Genomic DNA, 21560 nt, shown 5'->3' on the forward strand with positions numbered 1-21560 from the left:
TTTTTATTCCAGTTTATTTCATATAAAAAAAGGCCTTTTTGTTTTCTGGCACAGGTTCAAACAACACATACATTCACACAGGAACTCAAACATGGACTGACCACTCTGAAGCTTCTGAGGTGGATTGAGTCTATAGCATAGTACATACGTTATGTTCAATTGGGGGGAAATCTTCCCTTTGGTTTTCTTTGGGGCCATGATTTGGAGGCAGCTACACCAATCAGCCATAACATTATAACCACAACCACGTTCAACGAGAACTGTGATTTACAGCCGTCCCTTACATGCGTAACTCCAGCTGTGGTTATAAATTGATGTCCGAAGTCCAGCTAATTCAGTGGGCCAGGACCGTGTGCTCTTTTAGTGGGAGGTTGGTTTTAAAGGGGAATCCCACAGATTTATCATCACATTTATCGCCATGATCAGAGGGTTGCTGGTTTGAATCCCAATTATGCTTTTTCGAACTGCCGCCGTTGCAACATTGAGCAACCAACGCCCCTGGAGGGAAGCACCGCAGACCCCAGTGACGGCCAGCATCGCAGCAAAGCCATGTGGGGGTAGAGCAAGGCCAATTGTGCTCTCTTTGGGCCTCGACAGCCGATGGCTAGCAGCTTGACCGGGATTCAAACCTCTGATCGGGGGGGCCCACTGAGCTCAGCTTTAAAAAAAAAAAAAAAAAAAGGGGTGGGGCCCCAAGTGGTCCTAAGGTGCTGTCACTATGATCAGAGGGTTGCTGGTTCAAATCCCAGTCATGCTTTTTCTTCGAACTGCGGCCGATGCACCTGGAGGGTAGTGCCGCATACATGGCTTCGACACACCACCTCGCAGAGGCCAGTGAGTAAGGCCGATTATGCTCTCTTAAAGCCTCGCCTGCTCAGGCCCCCGAGCTCAGCTTGTTTACATCTTTGTTTAATGGTTAAAAAAAAGTGTGGGGCCCCAAGTGGTCCAAAGCACGTTCACTACAATCAGAGGACTGCTGGTCACGCTTTTCCAAACCAATGCATCTGGAGGGAAGCGGCACACCACCTTGCAGATTCTACCCATAATTCTGGAGAGAGCAAGGCCAATTGTGCTCTCTTGGGGCGGCGGCTGCTGCTGATGGGTAGCAGGATCATTTGAACCAGCAACCCTCTAATCCTAGTAACAGCGCCTTAGTCCGCTGGACCACCCTGGGCTTCCAAGCTTACCCTGTTTACAGCATCATTAAATAGTGGAGGAATTTTAAAAAGGGTGGAACTGCCATTTAATGTCATACCACAAAGTATGTGGTAAAGTATTTGGGATGTAAACAGGCACTATTTTACCCTGCAACACCCTTGTACGTACCTCTCCACCATGGACGGTCTTTCAAAAATATGTTTTAGGCCAAAAACACATAAAACATTGTCTCAGGTGTGGTATTCTACTAAATTTAATTGTGGTGAAAATGTGAAAAATGGGTGGAATTCCCCTTTTAAAGCTATACCACAGGATAGAGCCCACTGATAATCAAAGTGGTTACATTTTTTTAATAATTCCAGTAACAATGTTTGCTCTCTCAATAGCAGTTTTACTATTGTGTGTGTGTGTGTGTGTGTGTGGTCTAGCCCAGAGAGAGAAAATTGGCTGTGCTTCCCTGGACTGAAGCAACGACATCAGGCCTGGTCCCGCCCCAGTGAGCTTTCAGACCAGGCCATCACAAATTGCTTTATTCAGGAAACCACAAGCCCTGCGGCTCTCCTGCACTCAGACACACACATACCACTGAAACCACACACCACATTCCCAGCAGCCGCAGAAACCAAGTACCAATCAACCTCAGAAAAACCACAGGCATGAACGTCTTCTGGTGGAAAATCTGAATAAAAAAGGGGGGGTCCTTCCAGAATTCAGTCCAGTGCAACGTTCTCGCTATCTCCGCCGACTGACCCCGTCCTGTTTGGACAGAGACACGGAGGAGCCGAGCTTGTTTCCTGTAACTGCCTCTCCCTCTCTCCCTCACACACACACACACACACTCACTCACACAGTTGGACGGTCGGATGCATCTCTACGACTCCAGGTAAGGTTTGGCCTTGTCCAGACCCTCCTGTAGAAAGCGGATGTAAGTGGAGGTGGAGGGGTCCTCGAAACCCCCTGAGATACTAAAGGCTGGCCCCTCCTCCGGCTTCATGGACGTCTGGTCGAGGAAGTTGTTGGCATTGATGTGGTGGACCTGAAACCGACAGAAGAACATGACTTACACCATACTGCTGCAAAAGGAACTGCAGAGCTGGACAAAAGTATTGAGACACCTGCTCATTCATACTTTGCCCTGCTTTTGTTGGAGTAATTGTCTCTACTGTCCAGGGGAGAAGGCTTTCTACTAGATTTTGAAGTTCGTTAGCACGAAGTGCGTTAGTGAGGTCAGGATGTCAGATGACCACCACCTCACCTACATCATGAGGAGTGGTAAAGCGGACCTACCACTGTCCCGTTAGGTAACGCCACCATCATTTCCACCGGGAAGCTGTAGTTCTCCAGGTGTAAACGTGCCTTCTGACTCAGTGCCAGATTCTGCTCGTCGGCCTACGCACAAAACAAACGGCATTGGTTTGATGCCCATCACAAAAAATAAATAAATAAATTAGTAAACCTAAGAACCGAAGAACGTGCACTTCATGAGAACGCCTCACCTGCAGGTCCTCTAGTTCTTTGACTAGAGACCAGCTGCTGACGAAGCTCTGGTTGAGCAAGGCCAGGACGGGCGAACTTTCCAGGACCGTCTCCCGGAGAGTCCGCCCCGAACCTGCGCACAAAGAGGGGACACAGGACATCAGAAATTGTATGGAATTCAAATGGAGATAATTAATTAAGATCAACCTTCACTGCATCTCCTAAGTGTCATTAAACTGTAAACTGCAGAACCAGCCAGAATACGCTGGCAGAAAAGTCCCCTGGGTCATTAATCTCATACGTCATAATCAGACGCATTTCCTCCACGCACAATACTGGCAATAGCTGAGCTGTCATATTCTGCACTGGCCTGAGATGCTTGGAGTCTGACCTCAGCAGGACTGGTCATCCAGAGCGCCCCAGAGGAGGATGGAGTGTACCAGTTTCCCCTCCGCTTCTGCTCTGCTGAAGGCCTCTGTGAAAGGCAGATAAGGGACCTAGGGAAGAAAAGCATTCTGTTAAATACTCAAATACACTGTTGACTTCAACTTCAGTGGCCGTCACTGTGATCAGAGGGTCGCTGGTTCGAATCCCGGTCATGCTGCTAGCCATCGGCAGCCAATTTCCAGGTAATTTCTGAACATTTCTACTGGTGCATTCATCATGACATTCTGATTGGGCCAAAAAACCCTCAAAACTATAGATGCAAGGTTTTACTACCCTATCCTGACTGACACTTCTTGCATGGTCTAGCCTCACTAAGGTGCTAAATGTCCGTTAGCAGGCGTTAACTGGACACTGCTGCCCTCTACTATTTACTATTTCCAATCACTATTCTCTTAACTTTTTTTTTATTATTAGCAACATTACTGTTTATTATAGGCAGCCGGGCTATTGATAACAGGGTTGTGGGTTCGATACCCGGGCTCGGCAATCTGCCACTGTTGGGCCCTTGAGCAAGGCCCTTTACCCTCTCTGCTCCCCGGGCGCTAGAGTTGGCTGCCCACCGCTCTGGGTGTGTGTGTACTCACTGCCCCTAGTTCACTAGTGTGTGTGTGTGTGTTCACGACCACAGATGGATTAAATGCGGAGGACACATTTCGCTGTGCAGTGACAAATACGTGCACCTTTACCAGTTTCGGAAAGCCCACCTTTTTGAAGGGATAGAAGGTGACCTCCAGTCGGTTGGCCGCCTCCTCTCGGCTGATCTCGGAGCTCCAGCGGATCTCCTCGAACACAAACTGAATGGGCTCTGCTCCCTCCGCACGGCTGTCTATCACATTCCCCTGCTCGTCATAAATCACAGAGGGCGTGGACGGGCCGGCCGTGCGCAGCTCCATCTGAAAAGGAAGATCGAGGCGTGTGAAACTACGCCATACGGCTCCATTAACCGACGGCAAGTAGCTGTTTGGTCATTAATTGGGAGCCTAACCTGTGGCAGGTAGCCAATGTCCACTTCCATACTGCTGCTCTCGCTGGCACCATACAGCCACTCCATGTCCACATTCAGGGATCTAGAGACCCAAGAGAACGATCAGAGAACTACAGACCCAACATAATCGTCAGATATCGGAGTTCTTGGAGATCAGCAGACCCAACACGCTGTTATGGGGCCGGTTTATGGACTCCCCTGGAGAGGTCCACTTATGACATTTGTAAGATTTGTAAGAGTATGAATCCCCAGCAATGCCGCTTTGCCATCAGTGGCCGGAGTCTGAGAGAGCACAACTGGCCGTCCTCTCTCCGGCTGGGTAGACAGCCCTTGCTCACCCTATCACTCTTAAGCAATGTTAGCCAGCACAGACATCTATTAGCTGGAGTGATAGAGCTGGGGATCCGGTGTTTTCCTCCAAGCGTGTCGGCTGCCTGACAATGCCACATCGACACATAGCAGCTGGAAAAGAGGTGGTGGCTGGTTTTGCATGTATCGGAGGAGACCTGCGTTAAGTCCTTACCCTCCTAGTGCTGGGAGCATTGCTAGTGCTATGGGGAGCTACGAGCCGGTGGGTTTATTGTTTATTGCTGTTCCGGAAAATCCGACAAACATTATTTTTTTATATAATAAAAATTAAAAATACATATTTTTAAAATCATATTGAATGGACCAATAGAAATGCTCCAAAATTAATGACAAAAATGGAACAGATTTTGCATGACTGGCTGCTGCCCTGTATTGTGCTTCAATGAAAAAGCTAAAATACTCCTTATAGCTTCGCCTGGATTGGGCGGGTCTACACTGCTGTCGGCCCAATTGGAGAACGTATGTAAATGAGTTCGATTTTGTAAATCACATAAACGATAAGTTCAAAAAAGGCTGTTTTAGCAGCACAGATTCCAGATATGGACTGTATGAACTGGGGACTAATGACGTTGCCAGATGAGAGGCCTTGAGAGCTTTACAAACCCTACATCATCAACAGTGTGAGGGAAGCTTTGTCTGCCCGCCTCCTAACAGCTTTAGCTGGGACGTGTCAGCTGTGTAATTAAGTGAACAGGTGCTGCCGGGTACTGACTTGTCATTAGGCACATAGAGATGGAATTCCCGGACATGAGAGGCGTCTCTGGAGAGGACCACGTGACCGGCGAACTGTCCGGGAGTGAACCAGAATGGGAAATTCGGGACTTCGTTCAGCTGGAACTCTGCATGTACCCTGTGGATAGAATCGTAAAAGGACACAAAACCACTGAATGAGTTGGCCAGGACCATGATGTGACCGCCCCCAGCTGGTGTGGCAGTCCTCACTGAAATACTAATGAGGTCAGAGAAACGAGGTCTGTGCTGTAAGCCAGGACACGCCCCCAGGTCTAATTAAAGGGCCCATATCATGAAAAAACTAATGTCCTGAATGTACTCCTTCTAAAGGGTCCAGTTCACTCCCTACTCCGTGCACTCTATATATAAAAAGTAGGCCCAAAAATAGGCTGTTTTGAGTGAGGTCATAAAAAATATAGCACATTTTTTATATTTTTTACTTTTTGACCTCATGTGAATCTGGCAGATGTTCTGTACGTAGTGTCAGAATGTCATCATAAACGGACCAACAGAAATGCTCCAAAATTACCTGGAATAAACTAGTTTTCCATTGACTTCCATTGAAAGTTAAAACGTTTTTTCCTGCTCCTGTAAAGTTGTTTTTTTTTTTTAGTTTTTGGAGGTCTTTTTGATGTGGCAGCGACCTAGTCAGCTTACAGCAGTTTAGCTCCACCTATTTACACTTTTTTTTTTGCGGTACCTAAGCAGCCAATCTGACTATAGCTCATGTGCATATACGTTTTTAACTCTTTGAGGATAAAGAAGAGTCAGAAAATGCTTACGTAGAAATGAACAGCTGGTTTTAGAACATAAACACACACTAATGCTTCCCCCAGATGTCAGGTATGGGCCCTTTAATCAATTACCTGCCAGTCGTCAATCTTAGAACCGAGGACTAGGCATGACCAAGGAACTGGCCCTCACCATCACGTAAGGGCTAGAGTTCAGACATACCTGAAGACGATGTCGTAGTAGAAATCACTGACTGCTCGTATGCAGGCCACAACTCCCTGAGGAGCGAAGCGGGACTTGATGAACGGCCGTGGATGAAACATACTCAGCAGGTTGTGAATCAGAACCTGGAAGGGGCAGCAGAGGAGAGAAACACCAAGAGATTATCTAGAGTTCAGACATGGATCAAGACTCTCAGACTCTCAAATTCCCACTGCTGGAACACGGAAAGTGGGTCAGTATTGGCAGACTGGGCAGCCCAAAGAGCAAAACCCCCTACCTTCTTATATATTATTAACATTATAGCCCTTTTTTTATAGAATTCCCCATAAAATGCTGTGAAATTGCACGGTTCATGTTCCAAAGAAGGGAAACTGCTGACACTGCATTACGATTTAGTGCAGCAGACCCTCCCGAGCTTTAAACAATCATAAGGAACCAAGAATCACAATCAATGACATCAGAACATGCACTCATACAACTCGCAACATGTTTCCTAAGAAAGAGAACAGAATTAGCACTGTTTGACCGGAACCAGCTGAATTAAAATGATCGCCTGAGTGGTTCAACTGTCTAAGCGTTGGCCACATCATCGGGAGGTTGCAGGTTTAATCCCTGTTGATGCCACATCCATCCATGATGAGCATAACAAGTAGCCTCGCTCTTCTTGGGTGGGTAAGCTGGCCATCCCACTCACCCAATAAACAGCCCTGCTAGCAAACCTAGGCGTCTGTTAGCTAACATGATTGGCCGTTAGCCTTCTATTGTTTTATTGAGACCTGGCTAGTGGGTGGAAACTGGAACTGGAAGTGTCCCAATACCGTATTTCTGCTGTACTGCTCCCCACATTGGTTCTTAAACCGGTCTGGTCCTCAGGAACCTCCAGATATTTGCTCCACCCTGCTAGCACGTAGGAATAGAGCACAAATGTGGCCTGTCTGGGGTTCTCCAAGGACCACTTCTCAAATATATCATCATAATGAATCTACAAGTGGCTCTACACCACGCAAACTCCCAGACTCACACTCTCGCCAGACCTAATTACACTAATGGCCGCTTGTATAAAGCCCTGTTTATGCCTTTCAGTTCTAAACCTACTGCTTAAATCGCCAAGCAAGACATGGAGCATATTGGCCGTAATGTCAGATCAGGCTCCTCTCAAAGGGTCACCAGTCCAAATCCAAACTGCACACACACACACACACACACACACACTCACAACAGAATCCTTCCTATCCTCGCTTCTTCTACTCTATTGACATCTCCCACGTTTCCCCCAGCCCATCACAGCAGCAAACCAAGAGCTAGACCACTCAGCAACCACACTGTGGTCAAACAAGCATAGCATGCTGAGGCAAACCCTGAGGAATCTTGGCTTCCTTAGGAAAAATAATCTTGAGAGTGCCTCCTTGTACATCCCAACTAAATATTTACACCAACCAGCCATAACATTAAAACCGCCTTCCTAAAACAGCTCTGACACATCTATCTGGCACCAAAACATTAGCAGTAGATCCTTTAAGTCCTGGAAGTTCTTAGCAAGGTGGGACACTCATGACTCATTGTTGTCCTTTCTTGGAGCACTTTTGGTAGGTGCTGACCATTGCATACTGGGATCTACCTGATGTTTGAGACTGAATGGCTCTACTGCTCAACAGCCACCAATGCTGCAGGGCTTGGCCCAAAACCCTAGGCCCAAGGCTCTCGGCCCAAGGCTCTCGGCCCAAGGCTCTCGGCCCAAGGCTCTCGGCCCAAGGCTCATGTGCTGCTGCCTGAGAGCGCCAGTGATATTATCCCAAAGGTTTTGGGATTGCACCTCTTTGCCGTGGGGGGTTGGCGGATGGTAGCGGTTGTTGGGCAGGTAGCCGGTGAAGATGTTGAGTTCGCTGGGTATGATCCACCAAGTGTCCCCCAGCTGGCCCTTGTCCTTCGGAGGCAGAAACGCCCGGAACTGAGAGGCGGAGAATGTGGAGGATGGAACAGCGGGGCTCTTCCATGAACGGAGCCCACTCAAGGAGCTATGGGACACCTGAAGAGACAAAAGGATAGACTGTGCCAATTCAGACAGAATGTACTCGTTTCCTTTGGGGTCCCTTTTTACTTTGGTGTAGCATAGCGGGTAACAACACCCAGGCAGGCTAGGGTTTGATTGCCTGGTTGGGCAGGTTGCAACATGCTACACCAATAAGAGTCCTTGGGCAAGACTCCTAACTCTACATTCTCTTCTCTAGGAGGGCTCTTGGTGAGTTTTTTTTTGGGTAGGGATGGGTACACTTTCCTATTTTGAAAGTGCCAAGTCCCAGAAACCACATCCATATTGTCCATACTGCTCAAGCTTTGGTGGGATTTAAGCTAGCTATCTACATTAGCCAAACACAAGGTCAATACAAGCAATTCCTGAGGTCTTATTCTGGTTAATGACTTTAGAAACTGTGAAACAGCACATTACCCCCAGAAAGCCATCCTTGCTCTTGGTCATGGTGTCCAGCAGCAGAGGCTGCATTTCAGCATGAAGGGTGAGGGTCTCTCCATTCGGGTCATGAAGGAACTCCTCCTCAAACTCAGCAGGAGGGGCAATACCTTCAGTCCAGAGAGCAGACAAACAACAAAGCCATTAGCCAACGGACAGCATCACATAATACACATCAGCGACCATGTACACGCGTTGAACCTGTGAGCTTTTCTGCAATGGGTTTGAACTCCTCCGGGCTGAGGTAGAGGTCGTGGTCCACATCCAGGGACGAGAACAAGAAGAGCCCCTCCGGTCCCAGGGTCTTCAGCCCGGCTTCCTGTAAGAGACGAGACGAGACAAGACGGTGGAGCTTTTGACGACATCTGTGCCGCGTTTCTCATGGTCCAGCGGCCCACAATGGAGCACCATGAGTCAAGGACACTGGACAGGACGGTCAGCCTGAGGCAGCGAGATTAATTGCGAGCTGGTTTTAATACAGGCACATGGCCACTGGACCGGTGGATCTCCATCCCAGTCTTGTGACCTCACGTATTACTTTACACGTATTTTTGATCTAGTGATCTAACCATTAACTGGGATCTCCACAGATTTGGCTCCAGTCTCAAGTCTCCAGACTGGGAGGGCGTTCAGCCTGTGAGTGTGTATGTGCACAGAGACCACTGTCTAATGGAGGGAGAAGCTGTCTAGCACATTTCCCCTCAAGTGGGGGTTGCACATTACCAGCTGGGGCAAACATGCCCCCCCCCCCCACCCCTACTAAAACAGCTGGGGGCAGTTAGGGTACTGGAACAGTGGTGGTGGTGGAATGAATGATCAGTATAAAAAGTTTTGCATGATCTAATTGGTCAAAAAAAAAAAAACGACCCCCTTCCAGCATAATTTGAAAGCCCACCAACCACAGTTGAGAAGATCAGAGAAGATCCACAAACTTAATCCTTACGTGCCGCATCCACGCCAAAGTGTCCTGGTAGTATTTCACACCCACACCAACAATCGGCACAGCAGCCATGATCAGCAGCGTGGACAGAGCCCACCTCCGCCGAGAACGACCGGCTCCTCCGCTCGCCGAACCCGGAGCTTCGCGCTCCTTCCCCGGGCATGAGGACCCCTCCATCCGCGGGGCTGCGTCTGCCTCCTCCGCCGTCATGTTCGGGCTAAACGGCTAAACGGCGGTGCTTACGACCATAACGGTGAGTTTTCTCCTGGCTTCCTAGCAACAAAAAAAAAAAACGCTTCCCGGGGGGGAACGTTTCCTACACGGTGGGACTCCTCCGAGGGGGCCGTTTTTCTTCCACCCTCCAAATTCTCACATTTTCCCCTCGGCTTCCAACTTGGATCTGGGGGGAGAGGAGAGAGGAGAGAGGAGGGAGGTTGTAGCTGTCGTATTTTTTTCCGCACCCGTATTGCGGTAAGTCCCGCCTCCTTGCTGCGCTACGGTTGGCTGGTGACGCGCGTTCTAGAACGACGGGCTGATGTGAGTGGAACTAGTAGCCAATCGCAGCGCTGCAGGAGGCGGGGCTTGACGGAAAAGAGGTGGGATGTATAAACGCCGCTGGCTGGGAAAAAGAGGGATGCGTTCTTAAAGGGACAGTAACGCTCAGATTTTCTCCAAGTTTTGTAAGGAACACCGGCTCTGTGGGATCAGTGAGGTGTCTTATGAGTCAAAGATATGCTTAGGATTTAATGCAAATAAGTTTAAAGACGTTTATGGCTTATTTATGAAAAATTAACCCTTAAATTCCTGCTCCGGAGAGCCCTGGCTATGCACATTTCCACATATTTAATAATTAACAAATTAAAGGATCAGTTTGTCCAAAATAAAAATGTCCACAGTGTCCCCTCATACACCAGACGTAATCATCAGCCAAGACATGTTTGGTTTCCGAACCTCCCTTCTTCATCTGTGCACTAGGTTAGCGATGAGGCTAACATTGCTAACAAACAGCAGAAGCCAGTAGTCACCCAAATAGCTTCTCTAAGTACATACACACGCACCTTCATGGTTTTTAAAGACCCGAGATCATCAAAATTGAACTGATTTAATAGAAGGTTTCATAAGTTGTATAAGCAGCATTGAAGCCTGAATTGCGCTGGAGTGACGCAACAGTACAGAGCAACCAATCAGAGCAGAGGTGATTTACATATTCACACAACAAATACACTGCTTTGAAATAGACGGTTATATGCACCCGATTGGGGCAACTGGAAACCCGAATAGGAACAATAAGGTATGCAAAAATCAGCCATAACATTAGCTGAAGTGAAGAACACTGATGCTCAGGTTGCAGCGGCTCCTGTTAAGGGGTGGATACATTAGGCAGCGAGCGAACAGTCGGTAATTGGAAGTGATGAAGGTGTGAAATGCAGGAAAAATGGGCAAGAGTCAGAATCTGAGCCACTTTGACAAGAATCGGCTGGATCGAAACATCAGGCAGGGTTTGTGGGGTGCTGCCGATATGCCGTAGTCATATCCCAGAGGAAGGACAACCAGTGAACCAACAGTGACCGGCAGGGTCATCAGCACCTAAAGCCTTTATAGAGCCTCCTTACAGAGCTTAGACTCTTAGACTTAGACTCCTATTTAGAGTCCATGCCTCAAACGGTCAGATCTGTTTGTGCGGCACAAGAACTCTTACTCTAAATTAGGAGGGTGGTGCTAATGTTATGGTTGATGGGTTTAAATAATGACTATTACATATTACAACCACTAATAAATGATGAGTTATTAAATATAGGTACTATTTCTCATGTGGATATGGAGAATACATGCCTTGTGGTTGGTGTGGCGCAGCAGATAACACCACTACCTGCCACTGAGCTACCACATCTTGTGGGAGACTAGGGTTCGATTCCCGGTCTGGGTGACTATGCTGCGCAACACCAATAAGAGTCCTTGGGCAAGACTCCTAACACTGCATTGGCCCACCTCTGTCGCTCTGGATAAGAGCATCAGCTAAATGCCATAAAAGTAAATGTAAATGTTTTGGTTCTAATACCAATATCTGATGACAATATAAGAAAGGTTATGCTAATATAATTTTCAACAAACTGTGATTTTACAAGTCTTTATTTTTATTTACACATGAATTTACATATGTAGCCACTCATGATTTGCCTGGGAATTGATCAGAGACTGAAACACACCAACCACACTTACAAAGCCGTGATAAACAGCTGATAATTGAATATAGCAAAAAATATTAAACTGAAAATGGTTCCACGGTTCTTTGAGCGGTGCCACAGAAGGATTTTTTTTTTGTATGGTACCACAAATGGTTCCTCTAAGGCATCGCTCACAGAACCAGAACGCAGGGCGAAGTCCTGCCCCAACATTTATATGTCCAAGTTGCTTTATCTCAGGAAAGGCCTTACCCTTCCAGGACATCTATGGTCACTATAGGATGACCATTAGTGTACATCCTGACCTACTGCGTCCGCACACAGCAGTCTTAGTCTTAAACTAAGGCCAAAACAAGTCCAAAGAGCAGAGTCTGGTTCCTCAGAACCAGCAAAGTGTGTCCCCGGATTAAGGGCGCGTGAAGATACACGGTGATCTACCAGCGTCCTACAGTAAGAAGGCCAGGCTGGTCAGTCCATGTCCTCCTCCACCTGCTGTGTTTGCACCTCCACCGCTTTTGGTGGGATATAGGAGCCCATCCCCGCTGCTCTCTCCGCCTCAGCCTGGGTGTACGGCTCCTCTCTCAGCTGCTTCAACCTGAGGGAACGGGAGATCATCAGGGTACAGCGTAGTAGGACTGCGATAAAGTACCACACAGCTTGTCTAGTCCCTGTAGAGAAGTACTGCCAATAGAATAGGACTCTCTGGAGCAGATAAACATGAGCTTATTGGTGCTGCCTAATGCCAGGCGTGGGCTACAAAGGTATAAAGCCCCCCTCCATTATTGAGCTGTGGAGTTAGGAACGAGGTGGGGTGGTGATCATCGAAATCCTCACAGCAATGCTCCTTCAAAATCTAGTAGACAGCCTTCCTTGGAGAGAGTTACTCCAACAAAAGGTTAAACTTTTTTTTTTGTTCCTTTTTTTAATACCAGCAGGTGTCCTAATACTTTTGTCAAAATGTATCAGTGCATCAAAAAACCTATTTTCCCACCACAGCTTTAGTGTTCTCCATGCTCTAACCCACATCATTCAGCTACTGAAGGTCCTGGTAATGAGTGAAGTGACCACAGGGGAGGAAAGTTCAGACTCACCGTCTTTTATGGACCTTGGTCTTGAAATGCTCCTTTAGACTTTTAAGGTCAACGAAGTATCGCCTGTAATCAACAGCTGTCTCAATCAGTCTGACAAGTCAACAAGGCCAGGGGTGGGATAGCCCCCAACACAAAGGTTGAACAATGAATCAGCAGGTGTCCCAAAACTTTTGTCCAAGTAGTGTATATTCGAGTGTAGGCTGTAGATTTTAAAACGAGGGTACTGAATATGAACTCACGCGCAGTGCAGGCAGTAGTGCTGAGCGCAGCCCGTGACGTCATAGTCCACCTCCTGTTTCAGCAGCTTGGCAGCGTTAGCGGGGATCATGTCCACGTGGATCTGATCCAGATCCTTTGTCCGTCGCTTCGTCTTCCAGGTCTTCGCTATGTTTTTCTTTTTGTCGCTTTTGTGGTTTCCCACCTGCTTGGACTTCCCCATCACCTAACGACACACAGAGCGCAGAGACAAATCAGATCGGAGCGAGATACAGGTCAACTACATGTTATTTTAAAATCCCATAAGATGCGAGATCATAATTACGACATGTTGTAAACATAATATATTTTACAAGACGTTATTGTAATAACTAATAATTAATAAATGTCTTTTTTTTTACTCATCATAATCATGAGATACTGTCTCATAATCTCGAGGTGTTCTGTCAGTTACGACGATGGTATCGCAACTTGATACTTTGTCAATAATAAAATGTTCTTTATAATTATTTTATTAATGTTTAATAAAGTGTTTTTACAACATAAGATCTCAAAATAATGAAAAACTCAATTCTAGGATAACTGTCAATTACAACATACATTTTTTATGGCATCTCATAATAGCAAGATACTTTCATGCAATTAAAAGATTTTTATAATTATAACATCATACATTCATATATTATATATTTATTATTAATGATTTATTATTTATATAAAAAAACATTTATTAAAACGTATGTTATAATAAGATAAAATGTCTTATAATTACAATAACGTACATCAAGTATAATGTCATTTTAAGAAACATCTCATAAAAAAATTTCAAAGATCTTTTGTCATAATTGTGATGTCGGTTTTATGACGTCATAAGATACTTTCTCGCAATTACAAGAGAAAGTTTTATATCAAGTATGATGTGATTTTTACATAATATCATAACAAAATACTTAACAAAAATTCTCATTATGCTTTATGTCATAATTATGATGTCACTGTATGTCAACATTACATCAATTTCCCAACATAGATACTTTCTCATCATTTCACGATGTTCTAGGTCATAATGAGATACTTTCTTGTGATAATAAGATGTTCTGACAGTATGATGAGATAGTGATACTATCTCATAATCACAAGATGTTCTATGACATTATCTTGTAAACACGACTGAAGAAGATCTGGTTTGTCTGGCAGCAAAACAGCTCCACAGTATTAGAGCTCTAAATAACTCTGCGGCTTATGATTATAATAATTATAATATATTATAATTAGAATGATAACACTGACTACTGACTATATCCTGCAGTAAATCTGTGGAGACCTCTAACCTCGGAGAGACACATGGGGACCTGCAGCTGTTAACTCACATTAGGAGCGTTAGCTGCTAAGCTAGTGCTAACACCGTGTTTATCTATCTGTCGTTTAATGACGTGAAGAAAAGTGAAGAATATAAACCCAGTAACACACGACTGCAAGTGTGAGACACTTTAAGCTACTTACTTCACTATTAATCTGCTGTTTCACCGGCCTGCCTCAGTCCTCCCGCACACACGTGTTTACTCCTGCAGTGTGAAAATTAGCTTCCGGGTGGAAGGCTGCTGCTGCTGCAGTGCCGTGCAAGAACCACCAGATGGCGGTAAAGTGCAAACTCCTGTTTGTTTGTTTGTTTGTTTGTTTGTTTGTTTGTTTGTTTGTTTGTTTGTGAAGCGTGTTAAAGGGGCACTGCGACCAGGACTGAATGAAGTAAAAAAAAAAATACAAATAAAGTCAAATTAATCCACATTAATCATCTCTGCTTTATTTTAGCGTCTAAAATAAAAATTCCTAGTTTAAAGATTAGGAAACGCCCCTTCTGATGATGTCTCTTGAAGGTGGGAGGAGCTTTCGAAACACCCTAAGCACTGTGGGGCAGATAGTCCATACTCGCTACCACTGCTAGGCTAGCCAGACTCTACATCTGTGGCTACACTAGCACTAGATTTACTGACAGCGGTCAGCATATTGCATGCTGGGAATTGTAGTTTATTGTAGTTAATGTTAATAATGTTGATTTTGTAGCATTTTTACATATGCGTTCTTTGTATAAAAAGAACACTGGGGATGTTGAGAATAATAACTATATAATAACTATAATATCTGGCCTGATTTTTTTTTTTTTGTGTAGTAATGTGGCAGCCCATTTAATACAGCTAACAGAATTTGACCTGCACAACAGCGTCACATTTTTGCTTTGCATTAATTTATTAGTCAAATGAGCAAAAACAAAGATGTGAACGAATAATAATAATAATAATAATAATAATAATAATAAATATATAAATAAAATGTGCACGGTGAGATTTTTGGAGGGAAGTAAAATCAAGGTTGTTAATGAAGCAACTACAAGGTTTTAAAGTTGAGAAAGTCAAATTAATTAATCTAAATAAAAATTAGAAATACAAAAACAATAATTTAAATGGAAAATAAATGAAGTTAGAGAACAATATACCTACAAATATAACAAAACAAAAATACAAAAATGTACAAAAACGAAAACATAAATACAAAACGTATAAACACAAAAAAACATAAATATAATAAAACAAAAATACACAAACGTATAAATACAAAAAAACATAAATATAATAAACAAAAATACACAAACGTATAAACACAAAAAAATAAATATAATAAAACAAAAATACATAAACGTACAAATACAAAAAAACATAAATATAATAAAACAAAAATACACAAACGTATAAATACAAAAAAACATAAATATAATAAACAAAAATACACAAACGTATAAATACAAAAAAACATAAATATAATAAACAAAAATACAAAAACGTAGAAAAACAAAAAACGAAAACACAAATACAATAAAAAAAATACACAAAACGTATAAATACAAAAACAAAAAAATAAAAAATAAAATAATAAATATAATAAAACGCTACACCTGTGGATGCTGGGTTGGTGGTGGAGCTCCCTGGTAACGTTAGTCGCAGTAAACATAAGTCAAGTTTAACAGTATTTAATAAAAAGGTGCTTAAACAGCGGAAGTGATTATTAATGATTAAAATAATATTAAAATAATTAATTACTAAAAACGAGGAGCATAAACTCCGCAGAAGCCGCGGAGGCCTGGCGGGGGCTGTTGGTGCACCACTAGATGGCGGCACTGATCGTGGAGCTGAGCTGTTGATGAGTTGCCATAGTGAGGCGGCGAGGCCGGAGCCTGTGCAGTGCGGGGGGGTTCAGTGCGGGGGGGTTCAGTGCGGGGGGGTTCAGGGTGTCTGAGCTTCTGAAGTACTTCTTTTTATTTGTGGATTAAAAGACTAAATTAACTTGATTAATCTGTTATTAGAGGACCTTGCACCTTGTTTAGTACCATGTCCGGTGAGTATGGGCGTAAGCTGCTATCAGTATTTCACCAGTACGTCCAGAAACGAGACGTTAGAGAAGCAGTGCTGCTGTAAAAGATACTGTGCAGGGCGTTTAGCAAGATGCTTCAAAATATGTAAATATTTATTAATTATATTGATTTTTACTCTCTTAATTTATTTAATTATAGATGACAGGACTTTTATTATTTATTTAAATATTTATTAATTATATTGATTTTTATTCTCTTAATTTATTAAATTATAGATGACAGGACTTTTATTATTTATTTAAATAATTATTAATTTTATTGATTTTTATTCTCTTAATTTATTTAATTATAGATGACAGGACTTTTATTATTTATTTAAATATTTATTAATTATATTGATTTTTATTATCTTAATTTATTTAATTATAGATGACAGGACTTTTATTATTTATTAAAAAATATTTATTAATTACATTGATTTTTACTCTCTTAATTTATTTAATTATAGATGACAGGACTTTTATTAGTTATTTAAAAATATTTATTGTTGAAAATAATAAGAATAACTTTTTTAAATTGTTTACAATTAAATTTGTTTTATTAATGGTTGGATTTGTGTTTCAGAGCCTGAGCTGCTGAAAACCTCATACATTTTCCCGAATGGAGATAAGTACGGTGAGTGTCCGCTCACAGCTACAGCACAGACATGGAGCTAAGGTTGGGGACAGTAGTTGGAGCCCCTGTGTCCTCTGTCCTGTGTCCTGTGTCCTGTTTCTTGTATTAATCAGATTATGTAGGTGTGTTTTGCAGGCATTGGACTCTAAACCCAACTATACTGAATGTAGGAATGCACTCTTATGTCTCTCTCAATGTGTGTGTGTGTGTGTGTGTGTATGTGGTAGAGGGGGAGTGCTGCCGTACCCCTGAAGGAGCGATGATAAGACAAGGCAGCGGCACTCAGATCTCATCCTCTGGGACGACGTACACTGGAGAGTGGAGCGGTGATAAGGTGTTAGCTAAACTAATTTGCACCCTTATCTAGACCATGTTTGTTGTCCGACGTTACTGAAGCTACAAGTAGATGTGATAAGTGGTAACTTCCATAGGGAGGTTATAATGCACGTATGTCATGAAGTCCCTTCCTGGGTAGCCTTCAATAAAAATCATCTCATACTTGCCTCAAACCAGAGGCCGAGCTGTTAGGTCCTCTGAGCTGTGTGCCCTGTGGGTAACGCAGTGTCCTGTGTGTGTTTGTGTGGCAGATGGACGGCAGCGGGACTCTTTCTCACCCTTCAGGGGCGGTGTATGAAGGCCAGTTCAGAGAGAACATGTACCACGGCAGGGGAACGTACTCCTTTCCTGATGGAACCAAGTACTCTGGAACCTTCGTTAACAACAGGTTACACACTACTGCAGAGCTCAGCTCTTAGACCCTGACTAGCCCTAAGTAAAACAAATAGCAGTTGAATTCAGTGCAGTGGTCAGCAGTGATTGTCCACTGGGCTTTTAGGGCCTTTGGAGACGGTTCAGCCCTAGAACATCACATCATCACATATCCTTCATGTATTAATTTGCGGCCACTTTGACCCTTTGAGAGCACAACTGGTGGCTAGATGGCTGCCTCTCTCTCTCGCCCCACATCACTTGTGTGACGCTGGCCGATGCATCAGAGCTGGTGACCCGTCTCTCTGCTCCGAGCGTTTTGGTGGCCCAGTGAAGTCGCAACGTCAGCAGTCGGCAGCGCGCCAGTCCTCACCCTCCTGGTGTAGGGAGCAAAAAGGTTTGACACACGTGCCAGTGGTCTACCAGTGTGTCCCAATTCAGGGGCTGCATCCTTCCGAGGCTGTATGAGCGTAGCGCCACACGGCTGTCCCATTTCATAGGCTCATTCGTACGCTGCTGAGGAACACGTCCCTTCTTTTCCATGGTGAGTGGTGGCTCAGCGGTTAGAGCACCGGGATATCGATAACATGGTTGTGGGTTCGATTCCCAGGCTTGGCAAGCTGCCACTGTTGGGCCCTTGAGCAAGGCCTCTCACCCTCACTGTTCCCTGGGCGCTGGAGTTGGCTGCCCACCGCTCTGGGTGTGTGTGTACTCACTGCCCCTAGTTCACTGTGTGTGTGTGTGTGTGTGTGTGTGTGTGTGTGTGTGTGTGTGTGTTCACTACCACAGATGGGTTAAATGTGGAGGACTTATTTCGCTGTACAGTGACAAATACGTGCACCTTACCTTACCTTATTCGGCCGACAGCTGGCGAGGAAGTGAACGAACACAGTTTCACTGAAATCTGTTGTTGTTGTTGTTGTTGTTTTGTTATTTTAGGTAGAAACACGAATAGGAACTCCACAGTCGAGTTGACGGTCTAATTTCGGTTCGGCTTACGCAGCCTTTGAAGGCTATGCGAAGGACGCATCCCCTGAATTGGGACGTTGCATTTGTTCCTTTTTTTGGTTTTCAAGTAAGGCAGGATGAGACTGTACCACTAAAGCCACACACACACACACACACACACACATCTCTATGATGAAGAATAGTGGTTCTTAGTAGTGGAACCATTCGAAGAACCTTTATTTTGAACAGTTTGCTTCTTAGTATGTAAGTTAACATGTCGTCTCCGTCTGATAAAAAACACGAATCTCCAAAATGGTGAGTTTAAAGGAGAGGTGTTCAGATGTTCTTAACGTTGATTGGAAATGTATGTAAAATTAGAGCTTATTGCGATCAATTCTAGAGCATTTCTATTGGTCCATTCATTCAGAATTGTTTAAACAGTGTACAGAAGAGCAGCTGCAGGGGTGAAAGCATGGAGAAAACCGAAAATGTTTTTTACAGCCAGATTTTCTCGTCACGAGTGATGATGCATCTCAAGTCTGATGTTTGTGGAAGTTGCAACAAAGGATCTTTGATTGTGTTATTCTGACTCTGATACAGTTTCCCACATTTCACTCCATATCTCCTGCGGTTGTCCTCAAAAGGATTTCACGCTGTGAAGCGTAATCGCTTTAGAGAAAGGATTGGCCACAAGCTCTCCAGTTATGGGTCTGAAGACAATGAGCTAGAATTGCGTTACTGCATCACATACTAAACTAATATGTTCCCATCAAAGCATCACTGGGAGAAGACGGAGGTCGGATCCTTGTGTGTCGATCGTTTAAGGAGTTTAAGCTTCAGTAATTGATGATTGTGGCGATCTGAGACGCTCCCGTCCTCAATTGTTGTCCTTTCTTTTCAGATTCGAGGGTGAGGGAGAGTTCACAGACTCAGAGGGACACGTGTGGGCTGGAACCTTCCACAGAAAAGCAGCGCCAGGACTCAAGCTCAAGCTCAATATGTAAGCCGCAGATGCGGAAAAGTGCCTGGTGGACATGGGCCCTCAGTGCAGCGAGTTAAAGATGCTGTTTTCCAGTCGCTGAGCGTTCTCTGATCAACAAGTAAGCGTGTGTTCCTCTCATAACAGAACACTCATTGTCTGATTGTCTGTCCTGGGAAGAAAAGAGAATTTTTTTATCTTTTTTTTTTTTTTATATTGAACAGAGGCCGTTTCTGAATCTTCTCCTCTGTAGGAGCTCTTTGAAGAACCGAGCAGGGCTTTTTTTGTGCCCTAAGACTAGAACCACACACAGAGGAGAAGGATTTTGTGAAAAGCTTACATTAAAGATGTGCAATAAACTGATTTTAATAACATAAAAACATCACTGGTGGAAATTCTGTCCAATATCTGGTATCAGAGGCCGCGTTCACACCCCCCTTTGTTTTTTTTTAATCCAGCGAAATCGGACTGTGCTTCGTTTTCACCCTTGTGGGGCTTCGTTTGGGACCAAAACAACCACACTGAGACACTGAGATGGTCAGAGACAATTAAAAAGCCAAGGATGCAATGCCGAAGAAGTGTGCATGGCCGAATAACGTGCCCTGGGCTATGGCCATCGTTGGTCCCCGGTGGCTGAGAGTCCCAGAGAGCCTAACTGGCCTTCTTCTCTCTGGGTGGGTAGGTGTGCCCTCCCTCTCCCCCGCATCACATCGTTAGCTGATGCAGCAGAACTGGCAGTTAGGGTTCTCCTCTAAGCCTCTCGAACGTGGCCGAGCTTCACGTGACAGAAGGAGCACATGCTAGCCTTCACCCTCCCAGCACTGTGTGGTCATCTGCCCTGTCACACCCCAGCCTGCAGAACACTGCGTGTTCAGTCTGTCTGATCAACGTCCAAATGATGACAAACCTTGCATCACAATTTTAGGAAAGGGCCTCAGTACACACGTACACGCACAAGTGCACACGCACACACACACACACACACACACACACACACGTGTGCTCCAGGAAGAATCAGAACTTTGTCTGGTAGAGAAGCTGTGATTTGTGAGAAGACTGTGACCTTCTGAGAAAGAAGTCTTCTGTTCAGCATCTGAGCATCCTTACACACACACACACACACACACACACACACACACACACACACACACACACACACACGCAGAGCTGAGCTCATGACTGCGGTAAGTCAGGAGTTGTGTAAGTTGTGTAAGTTGTGTTCCTGTCCATGGTGAAAGAGAGGGTGAGAGGGCTCTCAGTACTATTGATCACTGCCTGTACACTGTTCAAAAGTTTGGAATCAATGGTTTAAAAATGTCCAGTATGAATATCCAGTGTGTATCCAGCAAGGATTTCTAATAACATGAATAATCAGTGTGATGTTCTATTAACACAAGCATTCAGTGTAAATGTCTAATTTAAATCATCTTGAATAAAGTTCAAATTAAATGAATATACAGTATGAATTTAATTTATTATAATCAATATTGAGAATAAAGTCTTAAAAAAAATATCCGGAATGAATTTCTAATAAATATCCAGAATGACACTCTAGCCACATATTGTTTGTTTAATCCAGATTATGGCTCTAATAAATGAAAATTGTTTTATTAAATGAATATCCAGAATTCAGATAATATTAACAATAACAATTCAAATAATAAAATCCAGCATGAAGTTCTGATAAATAAATAAAAAACAAAAAAACATTCCAGTGTGAATTTCTAATATAATCAATATAGAAAATAAAGGTCAAACAAAGTGAATATCCAGTATAGTTTCTGTTTTTTGTTTGTTTGTTTAATCCAGATTATGGTTATAATAAATGTAAATCCAGCATAAAGTGCTATTAAATGAATATCCTAAAT

General features: G+C 44.0%; 3 protein-coding genes across 3 annotated transcripts; 1 reads left to right on the plus strand and 2 right to left on the minus strand.

Annotated features, from left to right (window-relative positions):
• Window positions 1-2: 2 nt before the first annotated feature.
• On the minus strand, window positions 3-9934 carry selenon (selenoprotein N). Its single transcript, XM_072690056.1, has 12 exons — window positions 9532-9934; window positions 8790-8907; window positions 8568-8698; window positions 7935-8147; window positions 6122-6246; window positions 5148-5285; window positions 4067-4148; window positions 3786-3974; window positions 3026-3131; window positions 2655-2767; window positions 2446-2547; window positions 3-2194 (listed from the first exon to the last, which is right to left on the minus strand). The coding sequence occupies exons 1-12, from the start codon at window positions 9736-9738 to the stop codon at window positions 2030-2032; spliced, it is 1689 nt and encodes a 562-aa protein (XP_072546157.1). The 5' UTR covers window positions 9739-9934; the 3' UTR covers window positions 3-2029.
• Window positions 9935-11640: 1706 nt separating this feature from the next.
• Window positions 11641-14608, minus strand: znf593 (zinc finger protein 593). Its single transcript, XM_072690576.1, has 4 exons — window positions 14522-14608; window positions 13042-13244; window positions 12803-12865; window positions 11641-12306 (listed from the first exon to the last, which is right to left on the minus strand). The coding sequence occupies exons 2-4, from the start codon at window positions 13239-13241 to the stop codon at window positions 12180-12182; spliced, it is 390 nt and encodes a 129-aa protein (XP_072546677.1). The 5' UTR covers window positions 13242-13244; window positions 14522-14608; the 3' UTR covers window positions 11641-12179.
• Window positions 14609-16982: 2374 nt separating this feature from the next.
• On the plus strand, window positions 16983-20290 carry morn2 (MORN repeat containing 2). The gene is made up of 4 exons (XM_072690577.1): window positions 16983-17057; window positions 17285-17391; window positions 17645-17781; window positions 19615-20290. The coding sequence occupies exons 2-4, from the start codon at window positions 17317-17319 to the stop codon at window positions 19715-19717; spliced, it is 315 nt and encodes a 104-aa protein (XP_072546678.1). The 5' UTR covers window positions 16983-17057; window positions 17285-17316; the 3' UTR covers window positions 19718-20290.
• The last annotated feature ends 1270 nt before the right edge of the window (window positions 20291-21560 follow it).

This window comes from Salminus brasiliensis, chromosome 10, assembly GCF_030463535.1.
Source record: "Salminus brasiliensis chromosome 10, fSalBra1.hap2, whole genome shotgun sequence".
Classification (NCBI taxonomy): domain Eukaryota; kingdom Metazoa; phylum Chordata; class Actinopteri; order Characiformes; family Bryconidae; genus Salminus; species Salminus brasiliensis.

What these genes read in the sequence shown, in the direction of transcription:
- morn2 (XM_072690577.1), top strand. Translation starts at nt 17,317, where the DNA reads ATGATAAGACAAGGCAGCGGCACTCAGATCTCATCCTCTGGGACGACG. An exon ending in GAGAGTGGAGCGGTGATAAG is followed by an intron (nt 17,392 to 17,644) that starts GTGTTAGCTAAA and finishes TTTGTGTGGCAG; the next exon opens with ATGGACGGCAGCGGGACTCT. An exon ending in GGAACCTTCGTTAACAACAG is followed by an intron (nt 17,782 to 19,614) that starts GTTACACACTAC and finishes CTTTCTTTTCAG; the next exon opens with ATTCGAGGGTGAGGGAGAGT.
- znf593 (XM_072690576.1), bottom strand. Translation starts at nt 13,241, where the DNA reads ATGGGGAAGTCCAAGCAGGTGGGAAACCACAAAAGCGACAAAAAGAAA. An exon ending in CACTACTGCCTGCACTGCGC is followed by an intron (nt 12,866 to 13,041) that starts GTGAGTTCATAT and finishes TGTTGATTACAG; the next exon opens with GCGATACTTCGTTGACCTTA. An exon ending in ACCAAGGTCCATAAAAGACG is followed by an intron (nt 12,307 to 12,802) that starts GTGAGTCTGAAC and finishes CCGTTCCCTCAG; the next exon opens with GTTGAAGCAGCTGAGAGAGG.